Source organism: Sinohyriopsis cumingii, chromosome 1 (assembly GCF_028554795.1).
Source record: "Sinohyriopsis cumingii isolate HCF-2022 chromosome 1, ASM2855479v2, whole genome shotgun sequence".
Classification (NCBI taxonomy): Eukaryota; Metazoa; Mollusca; class Bivalvia; order Unionida; family Unionidae; genus Sinohyriopsis; species Sinohyriopsis cumingii.
The window spans coordinates 121,936,887-121,959,735 of record NC_142961.1 but is presented as its reverse complement, the minus strand read 5'-3'; the positions used below and the strand labels follow the sequence as shown (position 1 = coordinate 121,959,735).

Sequence of the window (22,849 nt, the reverse complement as noted above, 5' to 3'; positions counted from 1 at the left end):
AAGTGATATATGAAACCATGTCAGGTCATTACGCTCAGTATTAAGTTTCATCTTACTGTATAAAGGCTTTAACGTTCAAGATATGGTAAGAAAAATACCTATATGTGCATGTTAAAGTGACGTTGAAGTCAAACGAATGAAACTAAGTTTAAATGTAAAAGGATACGAAAAATTGAAAATACAACATTTAATAACAACTGTTACGGCCAATAAGAAAGAAGCAAGTAACATTGACTTGAGCGTGAATTTGACTTTGCAGATAGAATATTGTTTGTCATTACCCATGACATATACGGTACCGAGGTTGGGAAGCATATTGTGTTCACATAAAAGTATAAAAATCAGTTCATCAAATTTACATCTTCAAACTTAATTTGATCCATTATTGATTCTACGGTGGATATTTCGAAATCGGTCCCTCTGTACGTTTCTTCACCCGATCCCTACATTGTTAAAGCCTTCAGGGCTAAATTTGTTAGCACTGTTAAAGCTCTCAGGCGTTAACAACGTATACTTTTATACTGTACAGTATACGTTATATGCCTTTAAGGCTTAACATTGTCAACTGCCACTGGAACTGTTCTTACGCATGTGCGTCATTTCTATCAAACATCCGGTCAGTGATAAAACTTTGCTATAGGCCTAGATGAATAAACGGGTACGTTCCAAACGAAATTGAAACTGTCAGTAAATTTACATTTGTAAATAGGGTTCTAAATACAAGAACAAAATGGGATAGTTTTTAACCAAGTAGGATTAAAACTATTATTCTGTACATCAGTGTGCTGAAGACATCATTATCGTAGTCATCGCTTTTGACGCACTTAAGAACTTTTACTTTTCAGAAATGTAAAGAGTCCATAGTGATACATCTCATTTCCTTTAAAAACATTTATTTATTTTTGCAAACTATGGATAACAAATAAGAATGATATATTTTCTAGTACTCTTAATCGCATGCTTTCAACCAAGCGACCCTTTATTCCGTTAAGTTCTTGTTGTGCATCTCTTTTTTAGACGCACTTCACGTCCGTTGCTACCAAAAAAAGTTATATTCCAGGGCAACTTCATTAGCACATAGGAAGCACAAGTTTATTGGGAAGATGAAACAAACGTCATTTAGCATTTCAATAATCGTTCATATATAATTATTTTAAGCATAGTTTTTTATTATAACGATTTTGTCCTATAGAAGCTATAAGCATCAACAAAAATAAAAATTGGATACGAATCCTAATGGTATTATAATAAATAGATCACTTGTAAATTAAAAAAAATAATTAGATTTATGTCATTTATGCAGAATATGGCATTGAATGTAATTTTTTGGTGCTTCCGAACAGTTGGGCAGCTTGCATAACTTGTTTTTGTAGAAGTGCATATAATCGGTGAGAAAGATATAATATTAAAAGAGATTTTTAAGTACAGGCTGCATACTTACTTATGAAATATACTTTACAGGCACCTTTTTACAAAATATATACAATTTATGTTAAGAAAGAACCACCTAAATAAAGGTGGTAAAGACAGCTCCACATAAAACTTTTAAAATGTAGCACAGTATTCTAAACAGTGTCACTCATTTTGTCACCCACTGTGTGTCACATTTTCATAACATGTTCACTAGCTGATTTGCTGTCTAATATTCGAGCTGTTATTAAAGATTTGTATGGGTATATTTTATTTCATTTTGAAAGTATTAATGCAGTTTCAAAGACTTTTTCAGTCTCGATGATGATTAGTGAAAACATTTTTATGACATTATTTGGTGAACTTTGAGTTGATGACACTGCATTAAAATATACCAGCATCAGAACATGGAACAAAAAATTACTTTAGCCATGGGCTAATCGACTTACAAGATAATTGAGGAGTGGTTGGCTCTGCTGGTCAAAGACCAGAAGGTCTTATGAGATGGTCTGTTCTTCTTTCATCTCTCTTCCAAAATACAGTGTATGTCCATCCATTTGCACAAACATGCCATTGATGCATGTCCTAAAATACGTCAGATTGCCATAAAACTTTCTACACATGCATCCCATTTTCTAAATGAAAATAGTACTGCTCTGACATCCAATAAGGACACAACTCATGTCAGTAACGAGTTTTCACTAGAAGCTATTTAAATGATGCATAGTTTCTCCTAAATTAAAATGTAAATTTTGCATCCAGTATGGCCACCAAGGCAGCCGTCATTAAAAGTGACTTAATAGTGAATGTGCCAGACTTGAGATCAGAAGAGTACAGGTTCAAACCCTACCATCACATCAGCTTGGGTCAGTTACATGTTGTGTGTCCTTGAAGACACTTTACTTCAGTTGCCTAAGCACTTAATAGCCTACATGTTATGCTGTCAAAACACTCATACCACAAAAACGTGTAATATGATTGGCCATATCGCACATGTTATCATAATTTTTGGACCTTGATGTTTATTCACATAGCTTAAATTCATATTACCACTATTGGGGAATTCAGTTCAAATATTACACATTTTGAAATTGCCATTAGCCTGTAGTATCCTCTATTATAATATGTAAGTTTTTTTACACCCTTGTGGAGTAGTTAAGGAGTTACTTGGTCATTTATCCATCATGTTTGGACTGATTTCTTAAATGTTTTTCTGGTGGCTTTTAACCACTCTAATTGTAGATTAATTGTTATTAATGTTGTTGCCATTATCATTTTTTTGTAGTATAATGGTTTTGACAAAGGGCAGAAAACCAGCCAAGAGAAGATATATCTCTCTGAGAGGTGGCTCTATGAGGGTCAGATATGAAAGGCTTTCAAATAAATTTGCCAGTGACAACTCAGTTGCAAGTATTTCGCATGGTGTGCCTTTAGCAGGTAATCATAATGTGCCAGTACAAGCAGGCATGCATACATCATTTGATGTAGGAAATAAAGAATTTGAAGGTGAGTTATAATGTTGAAACTGTTTGGCTGCACTGAGTTAATGGAGCTTTTTCTGTCATGGAGGTTTAACATAAGGTACAGGGAAACTTGTTTCTATGTGCTATTCAATGTCATTTGTTCCACAAACATAAATTAAAAGGATATGGCTGTAAAAAAAGGGTGTAAATAGCCATTCATTTGTTCATGTAAAAGACAAAAGCAGTTTAATGTCAGAGAGGATGGGTAAGCTTTAAACACAGTTTTTCTTAACCTGTTTGTTTGCACCTGCATGTTTAAATTAATTGTATGCCCTCCCTTTCATAGATTAAGTGCTGGGATATTGTGATATAGACCTTCATGGTTGTACATGTGTTATGTAGTGTAAATTCTCTATATTAGACCCTTCAAGCTGGGTCAATAACAGTTATGTTTTTATTGTATGCACACTTTCTGAAATTTTATTCATCCATGGGCTAATAGTATTTGTGCTTTTAGAAACATTTGACAGTTGGCATGTGTGATCATTGTGATAAAGTGACCAAGGTGTCAGCACATATCATACTAGAACACCTTGGACCTTGGCCATGCATTGTTACCCTGGGGTCAATCTCTATAATCTCCCCACAGCCCTCACCACCAAGACATTAGCCTCAGAGTCATAACTTAATAAATATAATAAAGTAACTTATATGTGTGTGTGTGTGTGTATGTGTCAGTAGCAGATACCCTTTCTCACACAGAGTGTGCACTCATTTTTTATTATACTCTGACATGCAAACAGCAACCCGTCCTGCCTAATGGTTTGGGAAATTTATTTTGACTTTAAATGCATATTTCAACATATTTTTCACTTTTTAAGCAATAATTGCAGTTTTGATCTATTTTGGTAGTGTTGTTCACATAGGTTTGTTTTCAAATGTACCCGCAATATGTAACATTGGTTGGATGATGTTTTACACATTTGTCTATCTATCATTGATTGTGGTTTCATGGTAGTATGCTAAGCAAGAATTTATCAACATGTCCACATTGCTAGTTAACTTACATTCTTTTCTTTATTTTTCGATCCATGTGCCCAGTTGACCACATACCAGAAGCAGAAGTCCAAAAGAGTGGAAAACTGGACTGCAATCCAGGATCAACTTTTGAATATTGGAATGGAAGTGACCTTTATGCCTCCTAGCCACACCTGCATCTCATGTGCTCAGACTGTTGACCAAAGTTTTCGTTGCATGGATTGTGGTACATCAGCACTATATTGTCAGGCTTGCATAGGTATTTTCCACAGCCTGCCTCATCTTCACACGTTTGAAGCATTTAAGGTATAACGATAAAGGAAAATAGATTATACAACATACATCTTGCTTAAAAGGTTTATTCTTTGTTTATCAAAAATCTGTTAAAATACTGTAAAGCCTTGATAATAAGCATTTGTGTTTTTTTAAAGTAAAGTTTGTATATGCTTATATAATCTTACCTTTTGAAAATCTTTGGTTAAGAAAATTTATAAGGATGGAGAAGGTATAATCTGAACAATGGTGGTATTGAAATAGTCATGCTGATAACTTAATGAAGAAGAAAACAATCAGTAAAGTACAATTTTGTGTATTTATTGGCAGAAAATTTGCTTTGAAAATACAGTAAGGTCCAGTTCTGCTTGGACCAACTTTGTACTCGATTTCTTAGGCACCTAAACTTCAGGCTGTAAATCTAGTTTTCATCCAAGGTTTTTTCTTTCCTATAACAGAGATTGTGGGAAGGTAATTGAAGCAATTTCACTTTTCAGATTATGTCAACAAAAGAGCTAATTTATTCAACTTTATTGTGCTGACAGGTCATACAACTTGTTTTTATTTTCACTTTCACATTTTCAGATTTGTTTTTCGAATAAGACTGTAATCACTGATTTCTCTTTTCCCAGAATGGTACCTTCATATATGTTCACGTGGATACACCAGTATGGACACGACCAGACAATCATACTTGCGTATCCAGCTATCACCAAGACATTGTCATAATAGACGACAAAGGTAATATGTCATAAGATGTTAATATATAAATAGTTAAATGTTTGAAACCTTTGTGATTTTAGAAAGAAGCCGTCAGTTTCTGCAGTGTGGGGGCAATTGATCCGATATTCACCAGTGAATTTAATCCTAAGATTTTGTTCAGTGCTAACATTTTTTATCATGTTAGGAGGTTAAGTACACATTATACAGACCACCCATACAGCGAGGTATATTGGACTTGAAATATCCTGTATTTGGGCAGTAGCCTTTATAAATAAAATCCTTCAATTTCAATACAGTTCATATTGTTCCTGAAAAGTCATTTAATTGTTTGAAAATATCTGCACAAAACTTGAATCCAGCTGATAGAATGCATATGTTACAACTGAATGAAATAGGTCACTTGTGAAATTAAGAATTCTGATATTTATGCATTCTCTACCCCCTCCCCCGAATACATAACTAAACTGGAATAAAATTTAGTGGATTAAATGATATACAATACTGGTGGATTACAGTGCAAGATATGCAGAAAGTTCACTTTCAGTACACTTCTGCATTGACCATTTTAGCATTAGACTAATGGGTGAGTTATAGCTTGGTTGCTTTTTCTTTGTTTTTATATCCCTCTCAATTTTGTATGATAGAAAATTCATTTAAAAAGATGCTGTGAAAATTTTTCACTGTGTGCCCAAGGTGCAAACTATTTTGTAATGATGTCTGTATATATGTTCCCTATATCATTTCACACCAATAACTCTGCCATGTACCATGTTTTGGCTGGCTTTCACTTTTGACTATGGAGGAAGCCTATCATTTTCAGGATCACCATGTCATTGTTAAAGTTCACTGTGACTGAAAATGAAATAGGGTTCTGCCCATGAAGATCAGTTTGTTAATGACTTACATGTGGTTTAAGGAAGAAATATATTGATTTTTGTTCAAATGTTAACATTGGGAAGACATACAATATATCCTTGATCTCCAAGAAACAATGAATAGGAACAATTGTTCCAATGCATTCTATGAAATGATACAGTTGTCTGTATTACCTGCTATTGTAAGTTGAATTTATCAACAAATGACTGTAAATATGTTCATATCATTGGAACTAAAGACTGAATATTCTACATGCATTTGCTTCCAGGCAGACAACATAAGCGAGTCATGAAATTTTGCAGTTGTGAACTTCCAGCTGAGACCATGCTGAGAAGCTACCTGTGGCCATCATCACCAAAGAAGCCAGTACTTGCTTTCCACATAGGCCTTCTTGAGTGGTTGACAGCACTTATGTTGGAGTGCCAGGTGTCTGCGAAAGGATTTTGTGAAGCTTTGAAAGCTAAGCACTCTAAACATCAGCAAGGCCTGATTGAGTCAGAGGTAGATGCTTACATTTTAAATTTTAAGAGGTAGATTGAAATATTTTCTTAAATGTATATACATTTAGTCAAATGCATGTCCTGGAGAAATCTTAAACTCTTGCAGACACTATTTTTAATAAGAAATGCTTAATTGCTGGATTTGAAGTAATGTGTTTAATTCTAATTACGTTGAAGTTTTAATGCTGCAGTGTATCACTGAAGAGTACTAGTTGATATTTGTTTCCACATGTTGTATGGACACAGAGACATTTGGATAAGTGGAGTTTGTTAATGTTGGCTTTTTTTAATTTGCTTTTCAAAACTGTGTATAAGGTTCATTTTATTATTGTATATATTGTTAAGTTGGACATGTAAAAAATGTTCTGATAATTAATTTTAGATTGAGTTTACAGTGATTTCTTCATTGCAATTGTTCTGTTTTGCATCCATGTGTTTCATACTTTGTTGTGTTGTGCTAAGTCTTATACATAATTTCTACATTGTGTAGCTGTGTTCAATCACTGTCATGAGAAAAATTGTTGTAATATAGCATGTTGCAAGGAAACCTGTTTTAAGCAGGCAGATTTTATTAATAGAATCAGAAGTGAAAATAAATCTGGTTTCAATTTTAATATAATTTTCTCTCTTCCAGGTGAACAATGTGTACAAAATTTTGATGAAAGAGTGCCTGATCCAGTATCGAAATTTCCAACACAGACTTCGCCACCCTAAGCATCTGTGTGAAGATCTTGGTACAGGGACTCAGTGTCCAGCATGCTTTCAAGTACATTTATTTATCTTCCTTTTCATATAGAAAATGAATTATAAATGTTGATAAATATTTCAACCTTTTTTCTTAATTTTCTTGTCAGTATTAAACTTTGTTTGTCAAATATAACATACGAGTCCAATGCTGTGAGAAATAATGAACCAGGAGATTAATGCATGTCCTTTCGGTGTTACTAATGAAATAGAACTTTTGAACATGTAAACTCCTTATGTTTTGGTTCCCTCTAGCAGAATATTGTTGTTTATACATTATACTTGGTAGTGTTGGGTGTTATACCTCTTGATCTCAGAAATATCCTTATTGAACATTTAGGGGATGTTCGTTTAGTAATGGTGCACAAAGGGGGTAGGTGGGTTTGAAATTTGCATGTGTGTGCATTGGGGGCATGTGTTAAGACCATTTAGTACATATGTGCCTAATGACATAAACTATATTATAGCTATGAATAAAACTTATATGTCTTAGCCAGCAACAAATAGCCTATAGTATTGGCACACCTTCCAATTTGTTTACACCCCATTACTGATTTTAAAAATGAAAAGCATCAAGGAAAAAAGTTATAAATATGTGCAGTAAATAATTTTTTATTGTAAGAGGGTAGTATTCCATTCAGTGCATTGCACTTGCATATTAAGTGGGTGTGATCAAGTATAAGGCAAAGTGTACTCACAGGGTAGGAAAAAGTACACCATTAAATATGGGAAGGTGGATAGAAATTGGCCATTTTTTATCATGAATTCTAAATGGACTCCTCCTTACAAGTTTTCTTCTTAATGCAATAGTGAAAGTTATATTCTGCCAACCAAATTTTATATACATTTAGAATAAGAAAGGCACCAATCATTCTTAATGTCATTGAGGGCTGAGATTAAGTTCACTGTTAATTCTACTAGATGGATGTTTTGATTACAACTTAATTGCAATTTTTAAACACTATGTTGTATTTTTAAATCATCACATTGAAGATCAGGATAACTAATGTTAAAAGTTCTAGAGTTTTTCATTTTCACAACATTCTTGCAAGCAAGATAACAAATGTACACAGGATGAATTTAAAAAATATTTTGATATTATTTTGGGCAATATTTTAGAATCCCAAGAAGATAGTGTCATTTGATGCCGATTTCCAGCTGGTGAGGAGGCTTGCATCTGGATACACCACTTCCAAACCCAAGCATGAAGGAAATTTCTTTTTGAACCAGATGGAAGTGGATAAATTTGTTGAAAATTATTCAAGTGGCTTAACCAAAAATGAAGTAGTAAGTATCATATAAGCAATATAATTGGTTTGATATTTGAAGAACCCAAAAAAATCAGTTCTTAATTTTGTAATGAAGAGAAGAAAAAAATGGAGAAAAATCTGCAATTTGTCATACAGAAATTTTGGAGAATTTGCTTTGGGAAATTATTCAAGTTTATTTTGCTATAAAGTTGCAAACATGTTGTAAACAATCAAAGTAGAACTAAGATGTGCTTTTTCCACTTTAATTTGATTATAATGAGTGGAAGGCCTTGGTATGAATTCTTATGTGCATACATTGATCTTATAAATGCAAGTCCTTACTGTATTGCAGGACTGTAATGAATTTCAAGCAGGAAATGCACTTAGATCTAAAGTCAAGAACAAAAAACTTGACGTTACAGCAGTCTTTGGATCAGCATGCCGCCATGAGTTCCCGTACCTTTTCTTCAACCTTAAACATGGTGAAAGGTAATGTTTGTAAATTTAATGTTTGGCATGAAATGTTTCTTTTTGGGATTTCCTCATATGGAATATAAAAAATATGCATTCTGGGATATCAAGAGTTTTATTTTCATAGAGTAAGGTTGACAGTAACTTAATACTTTATACAGTATTTGAATCACTCAGAAAATAAGAAATGTGCTAATTGAGCACAGAAGTTACTGTAACAACTTTTAATTATCGAGTTTGGGTACATCCATTTAGTATGTACGCAAAAATCTGGCAAAGCTCTACCCTTCCCCCCTCCCTGTACACATGCATACTTTTTTACACCACCACCCTGCATACATACGCTTGACGCCCCATCCCCCTCCTCTCCCCCACCCCCGAATTCTATAGAACGGTCTATATTTCATCCATGCAGAAACTATAAAGGATTAATAATACCTGTTTAATAAAACAGATAATCCAGCGATGTTGAATGTCTGGCTGCATCAAAGAAATAAGCTGCATAACTTTAAACAGTTTGTCTATTGTCTGCTAAAATTCAAATGCCGACTGAATCCAATCGAACAGGTTATGCATTAGATGAATTATTATGAAGGCTTCACACACACACACACCATTATCTATGCGTACATACATTATCAGTAGATACCCCCCCCCCCATATGCAAGTGTTTACATTTGGGTCACACACACCCATGCATACATACTAAATGGATGGCCCCTTTCTGTATTAGTTTGAGTGGTCAATAAAGATGTTTTTAATTAGAAAAGCATGCTCTGTGCTCATAGAGGAATATCACATGAAAAGCATAGAGATAGGTACATTGTTGCTTTCATGCCATTGTTCTTTTTTCAATAATAATAATAATGGAAAAAAACTACGCTAAAGTTGATAATTATGAATTATTTTGTACATAGATAAACAGGAATTGCACCTGATACTATATGAAGATCATCTTCAATTTGTCTACATGGATACATTTTTAAGAATTTCAGTTCCTTTTATTTATACCCTCTTTTCCAAACTTCTTTTTGTTATATGTAATGTTTCAAATTGATGAAATGTCTTTGAAGGAAACATATAGGAGATGAATAATACATTGTGGAGACAAATTTGAAATTCTGCTGACAAGTTAAATCTCAAATCACAATATGGGATCACTATACTAAATATCAATAAATGTTCTAAACTTGTATGGCCTCATTGAACATTTTCTTCTTGACAAGAGCGCTTGAGAGTATTCCACCAACCCTAAATGATTTTCTATTACAATTCGTGACACAGGAGTACTTATGCATATGAACTCATTCTGAGTTACTGATTTTTGGCCCATCTTAAAACCATACCTCATACTTTTGAAATAAAAAACCAGTAGATTTTAGAATCCCAGTATATCTATATTCTTTTATTTACAGAATTGGATACTCTGTTTCCCTTTTGGAAAAGGTAGTAGCAGAAAACAAGAATGTTGATCTACATGTCATGTATGATATAGCTTGTGTGTTAGAAAGCCACCTGAAGGTATTGACCATCCTGTTTCATTAGAATATTTCTCCTATACAACTTTGCTGTTTTATGGATTTAAACAATATAACACATTTCCTCATTTATGAGAGTTAATACTTTAAAAACATAAGGTGTATTGCTCATGTTATGATTGCAAAATTGAATTTAAGCTTATGCAATATAAATCTCATTAAAGGGGCAACTATTTTCTTAAATATGGAAATTTGCTAACAATAAACCTTTAATTAAATTGATAATATTGGCTTTATTTCATTGGCTTTTTAAAACATTCAGAGATTCCATAAATTGAAGTCATTTTAAGACATATCTTCAAAGAATAGTCATGTTTCATATCTATATATTTAGACACTCCAAAGCAATAAAGCACAAATTTAGCAGTATCTTTATTTATTTTAGAAATATTAAATCTTGTTTAATATCATGCATACTTATGTAGATGCTTCAGATTTTTTATTTATATGGATTTTGTATTTTACTGCACTGAAACACTTGAAGTTGATATGATGCAGAAGAAGGTAGAGTAAAGCAAATGGACAAAGCAAGTTAGCTGATTCATTTGATCTGATTGTGGGAATCAAACCCGCATCATTAAGAAAATATGCGCTATTGAACCTTTCTTTCATATGCATCTCTAAAAGTGTATTATTCTTATGGCAAAAGTATACAACTCGTTGTTGTCTCTTTGCCACTACTTATGCTAAGAACATTTCAGTTTCTTTATGTCTTTATATATTTGTTTTAGAAAAATCAGCGGATGGATCTTCTAGATGCAGTGAAACTTTCAATTCCAGCATTTCACTGTTATGGTCACAAGATGTCATGTCAGGTTTGCATACTTTCCTATAATTTAAATTTCTATTGCATATTATATTTTTATAAATGAATAATAAATTCCTGTATAAAACACTGCATTATAATACCCAAAACTTGTTAACTGAACAATACTTGTGTATTTTTTAATGTTGTTAAACTTGTGAAGCTTGACTATGTAATACAGAGTTGCCAAAATCAGTTCATCATTTTATTTCAGATTTTGTACAATCCACGAAGAACCACTGGCTTGGGACTGTCCGATGGAGAATGTGTTGAACGTCTCTGGTCATTTTTGGGAAAATTTTCCAACATTTCTAAAGAAATGACTCCAGAAAATAGAATTGACCTCCTTGTGGATGGACTCATTCATTATGGACAGAAAGTGACACGCAAACAAGGTATTCAAAACATTCTTTCATTGTTTACATAATGAGATATCAAAGTATATCTTAAAGTATTCAACTTTTGTAAGACAATAAAGTAGTGATAGTATCTTTTTGTGGTTCCTCTGATTTATGGAGACTTTTGAATTTTAGATCAACCGTCATGAAACCAAGGTATTATTTTGATCACTATACATGTGACAACTTAAATGGGCAATTTCTACAACAATAATGTTTGCTTTTTCTTCCAGTCATCATAATAATTTGTTTTTTTTCATGAGCTCTTTAGCTATCTTGTTGCAGGTAAAGCACTCTCAGACAAGCTTCACAGAGCAGACGACTTGAGACGAAAAAGCTCCCAGATGCTGCAGGAAACACTTGGAACAATATCAGGTAATAATATCTTTAGTTTGTGTGTTGATGGTTTACTACCCAGAATGAAAAATTCTAATATGTTAGCATGTTTTTTTATAACATCTTCTTGACTTTTAAAATATTTGTTATATTTTTTAAAAATATTTTTGAATATGACACTCAACAAATAGTTTCTTTATATTTTGTTTCTTCAATATTTAAACATTTCTATAGTCAAGTATGAACTCATTTTTCAATTTTAGGAGTTTCTGCTCATGATGTCAGACAGTGGTCAGCAACAGAGAAACAGCTGCATGCCACTACCAGCACTATTAGAAATGGGAACAAGGTATGCCCATGCAATTCTCTTAATATTTTTTATGGTATTTCCTCACAATAGCTAAGAAGGATCACCAACCATTCAGTATTTTCACTTGTATAGTCTTAAAAAGGCAGATCTGTTATACACTATAATGATTAGTGGGACTACCAATTACTGCTTCATATTCTGATGTTTTTAACAGCAATTTTAACAAAGTTGCAAGACAGTCTAATTCATTATTGTTATGCTTTTTATCCTGCACACTTATTGTTTACTTATATTATGTCAGTCTCCTTTTGTTATGATAAGTAAACTGTGGTTTAAGTTCATCAGAAAAGAATAATTTTCCTGTATATTATATGTCTTCATAAAACAAAGATTGCATCACTGTTATAATAATAATAATTGAGATCTGTTATTTTGTTCATTGCATCAGCCATAGTGGCAGTGTAAGATTGATGTTGTAGACATCCATTCACTTTGTGCATATGTACTTTGACCCATATAAGGTTTATATTGATTTTGCAGTTCTTAGTTTAAAAAAGTAGAACTTTCATATTTTAAACTAATATGTCCATTACTATGTAAAAAAAACAACAGCTTCAGTATATCAAATATGTTAACTGACTTTACATCTTTGGCCAAAGAAAGTAAATAATTTATATTTGTGTTTTTTAAATCAAGGCATAAGAATACCTTACTGAATATTTTAATAATTTTGTCCTAATTATTTATTTTCAGAATCAGTTCACTCCATCAGAGACCTATGCAGTTAACTTAAAGAAGTACTTCCAATTCAGGTAATATTTATATTTCCTGCCAAGGTCAGCTATGTGAAAAATAATATTAATTTACCCAACAAGTAGCCTTTTGCCACAACTGAGAAAGAACTTGCATTAAAAATTTGTCTCAGATTTTTGCAGAATTCATAAGAAATAGAAGTTTGGTGTAATTTAAATATGGGGGGGGTCTTCTCTTTAATTTTACTCATTGTCAGTGTATTTCATTATGCCTCACTGTAATTGTTGAAATTCAGATTATTATCTTGGTGGTATTTTAACATCTTAAATGACTTTTATTACATATATTTACTTTAAATACATTATTTAGATTTACTCAAATGAATTGTGCAGATATGTCTATAAACAGAGTATATTTTGCATAATGCCTCTTTTCAGTCAAGCATTGCTTGCAGTTGTAGACCCAGAGGTGAAGGAAAATATGAAGAAGAAAATATCTAGGTAACTTCTTTTTCTCTTTTGACTGTTTATTATCACCCTTGTCAGTGTACCACATGGATGGAATGCAGTATATTTTTGGAATGAAATTGGTGCATGTACATTAAGTTTTAATAGTGTGGCTTTACAAACATGCAGAAAAGTTAGTTATTTTCACATTTTACTTTCTAATCCTGATTTCTCAGTGTCACAATGGTGACAAAATAATTAGCATTAAACACGACTTTATTAATTTTAATAGATATTAGTTTAGTCCTGATTTTCTTTTCATCACTGACTTTCTTTCCCTCTTTTGAAAATGGATCTTCAAGAAAGATTGTTTCATTCTACCCATGAACACGGGCACAGTAGGACAACTAGGGAAAAAATCCAGAGGCCCAATGTTCAGGAGGCCCACCACCAAAGAAAATTTACAAATAGGGGCCTACTGGATACTTTTTCCTATGGCCCTCAAATCTTGGCCGTAACCAAGATTGTACTCTACATGATTCTGGATAAATTGTGCAAGGATGGTAATGTTTTTAAAGCATTCATTAATGTAACTTCATTTATAGTAGTTGATTTGTTAGTGAACTTTTATTTGAATAAATGACCTATAAATTATCATGATTTTTTGGTTCCACCTAATCTTCAAATTTACTAAATCTTGTGATTATGAAGTTTTGGAATACATTGCCATATCTTACACAATGAATAGTGTAAGTGTGTGTATTCATTTCAGGACAGAACGGGATCTGAAACGGTATGAGACAGCCTTTAAGACACAAAGGTGGTCATTGGAAATAGAAGCCTTCAGAAAAAATATAGATTCTGCAAAGCAGAAAAAATTGTATACCATGATCGAAAAAATGCAAAAATTGATGGCAGAAAGGTCTTTCTTGTTGGAAATGATGAAGAAATATGCTCGTAAGTATTGGTAAACAAGAAACATTTGGACTAATTTTCATTGAAAACAGGATTGGAATAATTAAATAATTATCATATTGGTTAGCAAATGTGGAATGAACCCCGATTTGGGTAGGATTATATTCTACATGGCTCTACCAAAGGTAAAGCAATAGGCAGGTAATGCCTTTTCAACAAAGACATCATATTTTATCAGATTACATTATGAATTTAGACATTTCAAATTTCAGATCCAGTTGAAAGTTTTGTTACAGAAGACTGACCATTCACAATAGAACTGTCTGTTCAGTTACATTGTATTCCTGATCCCGTTACATCTTATTAAGTATCCAGTTATATCTTGTTGATAGGGGCCCCGAGTAGCTGAGTGGTCTGAAGCACCTCTGTTACGGATCACTGCCATCTCACCTCTGTCTGCGTGGGTTCGAGTCTCGGATTCGGCTAATGTGGGTATGTGAGAAAGCTTTCCAGTAGCTTCTCGTGGGTCGGTGGTTCTTTCCGGGGTTTTCCTCCACCATTAATACTGGCCGCCATGTATAGCCTATCGCGTGCTGAAAAATGGTGTTAAACCCTACAACAACAACATATCTTGTTCATAAAACAAGTTGGATTTTTCATAAAGAAATGTGATTCAGCTCTTGTTTTATTTTCTTTCAGGTGGACAAGCTGTGGCAATCAGGGTAGGAAAACTGTTGAAAAAAGTTAATGCCACATTGAAGCGAATGCTTACAGAGTACAATTTGGAGGAGGGACCAAAGGCACCCAACCCAGAGAAATTAGATTTTGATACTTTAAAGCTTAGCACAACAGGTCCAGACATTTCTGATGAAGTTAAAAGAGTTTTGATTGATTTACTTGAAACCATTGATAGGTGTGAGGAAGAGATTGATATGATAAAAACAGAGATGAATTGCACAATTAAATATTACCAGAAGCAGCATGAGTCAGTGTTTAATGTATTTCACAATTCTGTAAATAGAGTAGACCAGTCAGTTCTTTTGTCTGAGGGTCTTAATATTGAGAAAAAAATGGCATACCTTAGAGAAATGTTCAAAGGAAAAATTGACATTGAACATATTCCCTTGAACTTCCACACAACTGTTCAACTGACTGAGACATATTTGGGAGGAGACATTGATGAAATTATTCTTCATTTGGCATCTGATGAAATAAAACTAGAAGAAGCTGATGAGGATGAATTAGAAGAAGCTGATGAGGATGAATTAGAAGAAGCTGATGGGGATGAATTAGAAGAAGCTGATGAGGATGAATTAGAAGATGAAGTTGAAGCTTCAAAAGAAGATGAAGACTAAATTTCAACCACTTATTATGTAATATTTTTATCACTGTTGCATACTCATTCATTAGCAGGGCAAACATTTCCTTGAATATAATTCAATTTAGTTGTGCAAATTATTTCTGTTTATATAATATCTACTGACATGGTAGGAACCATAAATTTGAAGATTACTGTTCTATTTATTGGTCTTGATTGATTCAGAGACAGATGTTATCATATATAATTGGTTACTGCATCAATAGTTTACCTCAGTGTAAAAGTTTTACATATGATCATTAACCCTGATTCCATTGAAGGATTGTATCATATTTGGTGTTTAGTGTTGGCAACCATGCATTTCATGTACATGTATCTAATCACTTCAATCCCCTCTTCTGTATATATAGTGCAGTTTAAAAATTTTGTTGCCTTGTTTTGATCATACAGTTATTGAAATGTAACCAATTTGGAGGACAGGTGGTCAGTGAAACTGCAAATAAAACTTGTATACACAATTACCTTGAATTAGTAGAAAACACCCTTTGAACTTGGGAATAATGGTAAATAGCACACATTAACTTTGCTTTAAGCAGTGTCTCTGAGTGTTACTGTAATAAATGAAACCATACACAACTAGGCATATGGAAAATGTTCATCCTTCATCGACTTTACTTGCTTTGAGTTCTCTACATTCATGTTGCATATCTAATGTAACACTATCATATTTAACTAACTTGGCCATATTGCATGGAATACATTTTCTGTTTAATCATTGAAATAGGCAAGTCATGTTTGGTTTTATGCTGTTCACAATAAATTGTCAAACATATCTGTGTTTTGTTTTGTATATAACACAAACATATGGTTATGTATTATTTTAAATTACGTGAATTTCTGATGATGTATTGTTTCACTGTTTTGAAACCAAATTTTAATTTACATGTCTTATTCCTGAATGGCCGAGTGGTCTAAAGTGCTCACCATTACAGATCACTGCCATCTCACCTCTGTCTGCATGGTTTCAAGTCTCGGGTTTGGCCAATGTGTGTATGTGAGAAAGCTTGCCAGTAGCTTTGGGTGGATTTGTGAATCTTTCTTGAGTTTTCCCCAGTTCTTCCTTCACCATTTATAATGACCATCATTTATAGCCTAACTTTTACTGAAAAATGGCATTAAGCCCTATAACAACATTTTATTATGTTCTCACTCTTTCATGACATGCCGTAATAACAATTTCAACAACTTGTATTAAATAATAGTGATCACGTAAAATTCACTCACAAGATTTCATTCACAGGAGTAACATTAAAATTCCTGTAACAAACAAATTCAAAGAATTATCACGTGCAATCTTTCTACTTTACTAAATACTTGTAATTGCAGTAATGTACATTTTCAAATATAGTTGTTTTAAGTTAATAACCATTATGAGTACAACATTTCTGACCCAATTTTGAAACTGATTTGCAAAACTGGAACATAGTTTATAATTACATGTGAACATGGTGCACAATGCGTGTATTTTATTTTTGTCAGAGATAGGATTCAAGTAGGTTATTGTATTATTAGGACAAATTGTGTCTGCATTAAACACTCATTAATGTTCACATACACTTACACATAAAGGAGACATTATAAAATACGTGTCTGAAATCCGACATAGCATGGAATAAAACTCATTAATCATACTGAACATTCTTTGGCAAAACATTGTACTGAGTACAGTCTCAAAATAGTCATTTGCTAAAATCACTATTAATGTACATGCGCAATTTACAGTATTCAAATAATGTAAAAAAATTATGTGAAATTAATATGCTCTACACGTACACATACAAAAAGATAATGTTATGTATCAATAAATCCTTGCACTTAATTCAGGAATTGCTATAGATCTGTGAGAAATGAGCCTATGGTGACACGATTTCTCACATTTATTCCTACAACTCATATTTACCTTTGATGAGTGTTTCAAATACAACTCCAAAAAGGTAATAATACTTGTATTTCTGGATTCATGCTGAAGCAGAAGTCATAAACAGGGGCTGATGCTCTACTGGTCACAAGGATTTTAGACCCAGCAAGATAAGACCATTTTTTCATTTCAACCGCTCAGTGTTCCAGTCATCTTGCATATATATTTGATTATTATCCTTTTCATTTATAACCAACCATACATTACAGGAAGCCTTGCAGAGTGCTTTAGACCACTAGGCCACCTTATTGTTATCTAGTTGCTCCTAAATGAAAAGGCACATATAAGATGTAACTGTAAGGGCAAGACTAGGCGGTTCTTTCCTGGGTTTTCCCGGGTTCTTTCTCCACCAGTAATACTGGCACATATAGCCTATCGTGTGCTGAAGAATGGCGTTAAATCCAACAACAACAGATAAAATTTGGAATCTTTTAGTGAAGATCTCATGGCCTCGTATCGTTGTTTATACACTGTACCTGTCACACATATACTAAATCGATACTAGTATATGTATGACAAGTACCGTGTATAAGCAACGATACGAGCCCCTGTAGTGTAAACTCCATGTCGATATGTCATCTTAAGGGTAGTAGTGGTAAGTTTTTCTAACTGAGCAATGTTAAACGTCCAAGACATTTTCATTCAGAACCGCCGGTAACTTTGGATGAACGTGTCTTGTAAGTTTTTCTATGACAATCATCATAGTAGTTTTGGAGGAGTATATACAAGAAGCATGCACTAATAACTGATTAACGAAAGAACATGTGTAAGAGTGTAAGATAGTATGATCTAGTACTAGCAGTCTTGGAACTTAAGTTTCCGGATCGGTATGTCCAGTTACTGAAAATTAATCATAGTTGCATGAGAGAATTTTATTCATTTAAAGAATAAAATAAAACCTAGTTGTTATTACTCAACAAAATGATGCTATGTGAGTGAGCGTTATTTAATCAGTGTGTATATAAATTACATAAATCTTCTTTTGCCTGATTTTATTTGCCTTAAACAAGAACTATGAGCAAAACTATTGTATCATATAATCTATGTTCATTAAACGCTTAAATTTGTTTGGAGAAATAGTAAGCGTCTTAATCTAGCATGATGTCTAATGATGTTACCTTTGGAGGAAATAAATCCGGACTACTTGTAGCATTCGGAAAATTAGGAACTTGTTTTTTGATTGTGGGAAGAAAATTGCTTATTGTCAGAAAAAAAATTATTTGACCTGCACGCCAAAAAAAGAGTAGGTACGGAAACTGAGAAAAAGATATGTTTCTGTTAATTCGAACGAAATGCATTTTGAGACCTCACGATCAGCGAATGATGTTATTTATGTTTATTCTCTATCGTATTCTCTAAAGACTTTGTTTGGTTTTTTAAAAATTAAAAATAGGATATGTATTGTTATATGTTATAATCTTCTTTACCATTAGCAAACTGTGCAAAACTTAATCCATAGCGAAATGCTGGGTAAACACAGTTCCGACATGAGTTTTGTAATTTGTAAACAACTCGTTTGAAAAGTTATTAGTATTAGCTAAATCTATCTATCTATCTATCTATCTTATCTTATCTTATCTTATCTTATCTTATCTTATCTTATTTTATCTTATCCATCCATCCATCCATCCATCCATCAGAATAGTAACAAAGATATTTAATTCAAGTGATTTGACTTTGTTATGTTTTTAGAACTAGTAATTTTTCTCTTTAAAATATGTATGATTAAATGTAAGAGGAATCTATCGTATTTAAATTATCCTCTGATATGTTTTACTGTGTGCACATTGTATTAATGGTATGAATACTATCACCTTCAAATCTGTCTTGTTTAATCTTCATCTTAATTCATTCCTTATTTTATATGGCATATATTCACTTGCTATTTTACTTGTGTAAGCAGGAACGGCCTTATCAAACGCGGGGCCAATTTGGATCTGTTTGCCCGGGCCCCCTGTGAGCACGGCATTTGGAAATAAACTTTTAAACAAGTTTTATATGATATCGTACTTAAATTTTCTTCCGTCGCTTTAAAACTACTGTCTCTATAGATATCTCTCTTTCAGATGTGAGAGCGGGTCCTGATTGTGCCTTAACGGTGCAATCCGTCTTAGGCCGGCCCAGTGTGTGTGACTTTGACTGAAAACATATGAAAGTAAAATATGTGTACCTAAAATATTCTTTGTAAGCGAGGAACTATTTCAAAAAGTTCGTGACCTTAACAAGTAAATATATGGTACATGTGAGAGAGGAGCTTTTAACAATGTTGATATCAAGCGGGCTTCAAAAGTACCATTCCATGATAAACTATCAAAAAATAAGTCAAACGCTGACAAATTGAAAAGAGCAGATATAGATGCTAAAGACCTAAGCTGATAAGCTGAGAAATTGTGGTGACTATTATTTTCACATCACTAATGTATGTTCATATGAACATATCTTCTGGGTTGAACTGGTCTCGGTAAGTACGTTATTTAGCGACAACGCTATTATAGTCAAGTACCTTACTCATGGACGTATTAAGAGGGTAGCTGACCCAGACTGTTCAAATGATAGTATTCGAGCACGCGCCCTTTCGGTCTGTATAACTCTTGTAATAAAGGAACATAAGTATGTTAACACCATTGATGGTGCAGAAAGTACGTCCTTATTAACAATAACTTTCTCCTCCCTCTCATACGCAGGCATATGCTTTTTCAAACCCTTCTATGTGTATGTAATTAATGTACGTCCGATAACGAATGAAGTCTACTTAAAAGTAATACGTTAATGAGTTTTTATTTTTACCATGTACATGCATAAATATGAGATTAAAAATTTAATATGCAATTACATTTCTTGATCTTTGGTTCTGTTGTCCTTTATTAACGCGGCTACCATATGTACAAATAAGAAGAACCGTGTAATAAATTTTAAAAACTTCTCTTATTATATTCTTAAAGATATTAAACGTTTTCTCATGCGTGTATAAAACACGAACATATGTGATCGCATGTTTCATGTACAATTCTGAGTTCTGCATCATGCTGATATACATGTATATGTATGATATATATTTTTATATGCCTATCATGTTGTATGTAGGTAGGTATGTTAGACGCATGTAGACTAAAATGTTTAGGTATACATTGATATAGTTACGTAATACTGTATTCATTATATATTTATAATTTTTCTGTGGATGTAATCCGTTATGTCTGCAATAAATCTTTATTACCGCTGTAGGACGAGAATGACAATGCGTCACTGAATCTATGGTATGTAAGTATTCGGTGGGAGTGTGGACTGAGGGAAGGGTTTATTCTGGCCAGGTCCTAGGGCAAGGCTAACGACCCAACCGCCTTGGGCCACGTGCTTTCAAGGAATGCAAATTTTTTGCTTGGGGCCCAGCGCTCATTGCTTGCTGCCTGGGGCCCCTCACATCCCATCGCCGGGTCTGGGTTTATTGTTGGTTTTATTGAGGTATAATGCTATTTTTCTACACATGACATGTTATACATTGCGGTCAGTATATCTGGTGGAGGAAGAACCAGAGAGAACTCCGGGAAGAACCAACTACCAACATTAAGTTATTGGCAGGGCCGCGAACAGGGTATGCGGGCCCTATGAAATTTATCCAGTAGGCCCTTATTTGTAAATGTTCTCTTCGGCGGTGGGCCCCCTGAAATTTGTCGAACTTGTCCTGCCGTGTCCACGGCCTTGGCTACTGATAAGTTTTCTCATATACTCATGTTTGTTGATTTGAGACTTGGAACTTACGCGGATAGTGAGATGTGTGAGTGATATGTAAAGGCAAGCGCCTTAGACGATTGAACTATCCACGGATGAGTTAGGGGCAGATAAGCAAAATGCCAATAAAACGTCTAGTAAAAAGTCTACTACTAGCCAATTTATAGAATGGGTTAAACAGCCCCATGCTAGAAAAAAGTCACGTAGTGTCGCACATGAACATATCATGTGCAAATTAATGGCTGGCGAAACAATTATTTGTGTATGCTTGTCAGATTGGCTAATGTTTAGAATAGTGTTCGAAAACAAACAAAAATATTTAACATCACGTATTATATGTGTGTGTTTGTAACGTAGTTTTAATAATATGAGCCATAAACATACGATGTCTGCAGTGTGGCAGTTAATAGTAATCACTAGCAATGGTGCATCATGACGTATACATGTGGCATCACGTCACACACATTCACATTATCCGGGGTTTGAACCCGCGACCTCCCACAACCGAGACGGACGCTCTAAGCACTGGGACACTGGAGCGGTCCGGTTGCGTTATATATTAAGTATTGCTTCATGCAATGAATGGGGTAGGTATCACGGGAGTGTGAAAAGCATGTAATTGTAGTTGTTGTAGGGTTTAACGCCATTTTTCAGCACTCGATAGGCTATACATGGCGGCCAGTATTAATGGTGGAGGAAGAACCCGGGAAAACACCGGAAAGAACCACCAACCTTCGAGAAGCTACTGGCAAGCTTTCTCACATACCCAAATTGACTGAATCCGAGACTCGAACCTATGCAGACAGGTGAGATGGCAGTGATTCGTAACGTAAAGCGCTTTAGACCACTCGGGGCCCCGTGAAAAGCATGTCATGATGACCTATTTTTTAAAACAATAGTGATTTGAGTATCTATCACGATGATGGTATCCATTAGCCTTCTTGACTATAAATCCAACAATGTAGAAGAATGGGACCAAATGCATATACGCTTAAAGAGACTTCATATCAAATATGCTGTTATCTTATGAAGCAAAATTATAAGGATATTATTATCATTATCAATAGAAAAAGAAAAAGCTGGGCTCTAAAAATGGCTACAAACTCAGCCAATCAGATTAAAGATCACCACATTCATAAGTATGACCCTCGATCATTAATTAACTCTTCATTTATGTATGTCTATATTGAAAGCTTAACCAAAATTAGATCAGATATGTCCACTCCAGAGTTGCATACTCACTTCATTTCAAAGCATGGATTTATTTCATGATAATACTCATTTGATAGCTGAGTGATATAAGCCCATATTACAAGTTTGATCAAGATTGGATCAGAAATCTCTCCTCCAGAATCATAATAATGTTGCAAACTTTATGCATATAATAATGTCCCAAACTTTCAAAACTTTTAACACTTTTGATACTAACAGTGCCATCAGAAAATAATACCCCATGTATTTTGCCAAAACCAGTGAGCAACAAAAGCTGACAAAATAAACTGAAATTTAAGGTTAAACCCTTGTTCAAAAAGTCTGGTGATGTGGAAAATGGTGGTGTAAAATAAACGAAACATA

The 22,849-nt window shown here is 33.7% G+C and overlaps 1 protein-coding gene across 1 annotated transcript; it reads left to right on the top strand.

Moving 5' to 3' along the window:
- The first annotated feature begins 438 nt into the window (after window positions 1-438).
- LOC149807770 (uncharacterized) lies at window positions 439-16,399 on the top strand. Its single transcript, XM_089970380.1, has 17 exons — window positions 439-658; window positions 2,696-2,847; window positions 3,975-4,217; window positions 4,817-4,925; window positions 6,052-6,284; window positions 6,918-7,049; window positions 8,147-8,314; window positions 8,630-8,766; window positions 10,164-10,269; window positions 11,018-11,101; window positions 11,306-11,486; window positions 11,775-11,864; window positions 12,089-12,174; window positions 12,889-12,947; window positions 13,326-13,388; window positions 14,107-14,291; window positions 14,949-16,399. The coding sequence occupies exons 3-17, from the start codon at window positions 4,053-4,055 to the stop codon at window positions 15,602-15,604; spliced, it is 2,454 nt and encodes an 817-aa protein (XP_089826506.1). The 5' UTR covers window positions 439-658; window positions 2,696-2,847; window positions 3,975-4,052; the 3' UTR covers window positions 15,605-16,399.
- The last annotated feature ends 6,450 nt before the right edge of the window (window positions 16,400-22,849 follow it).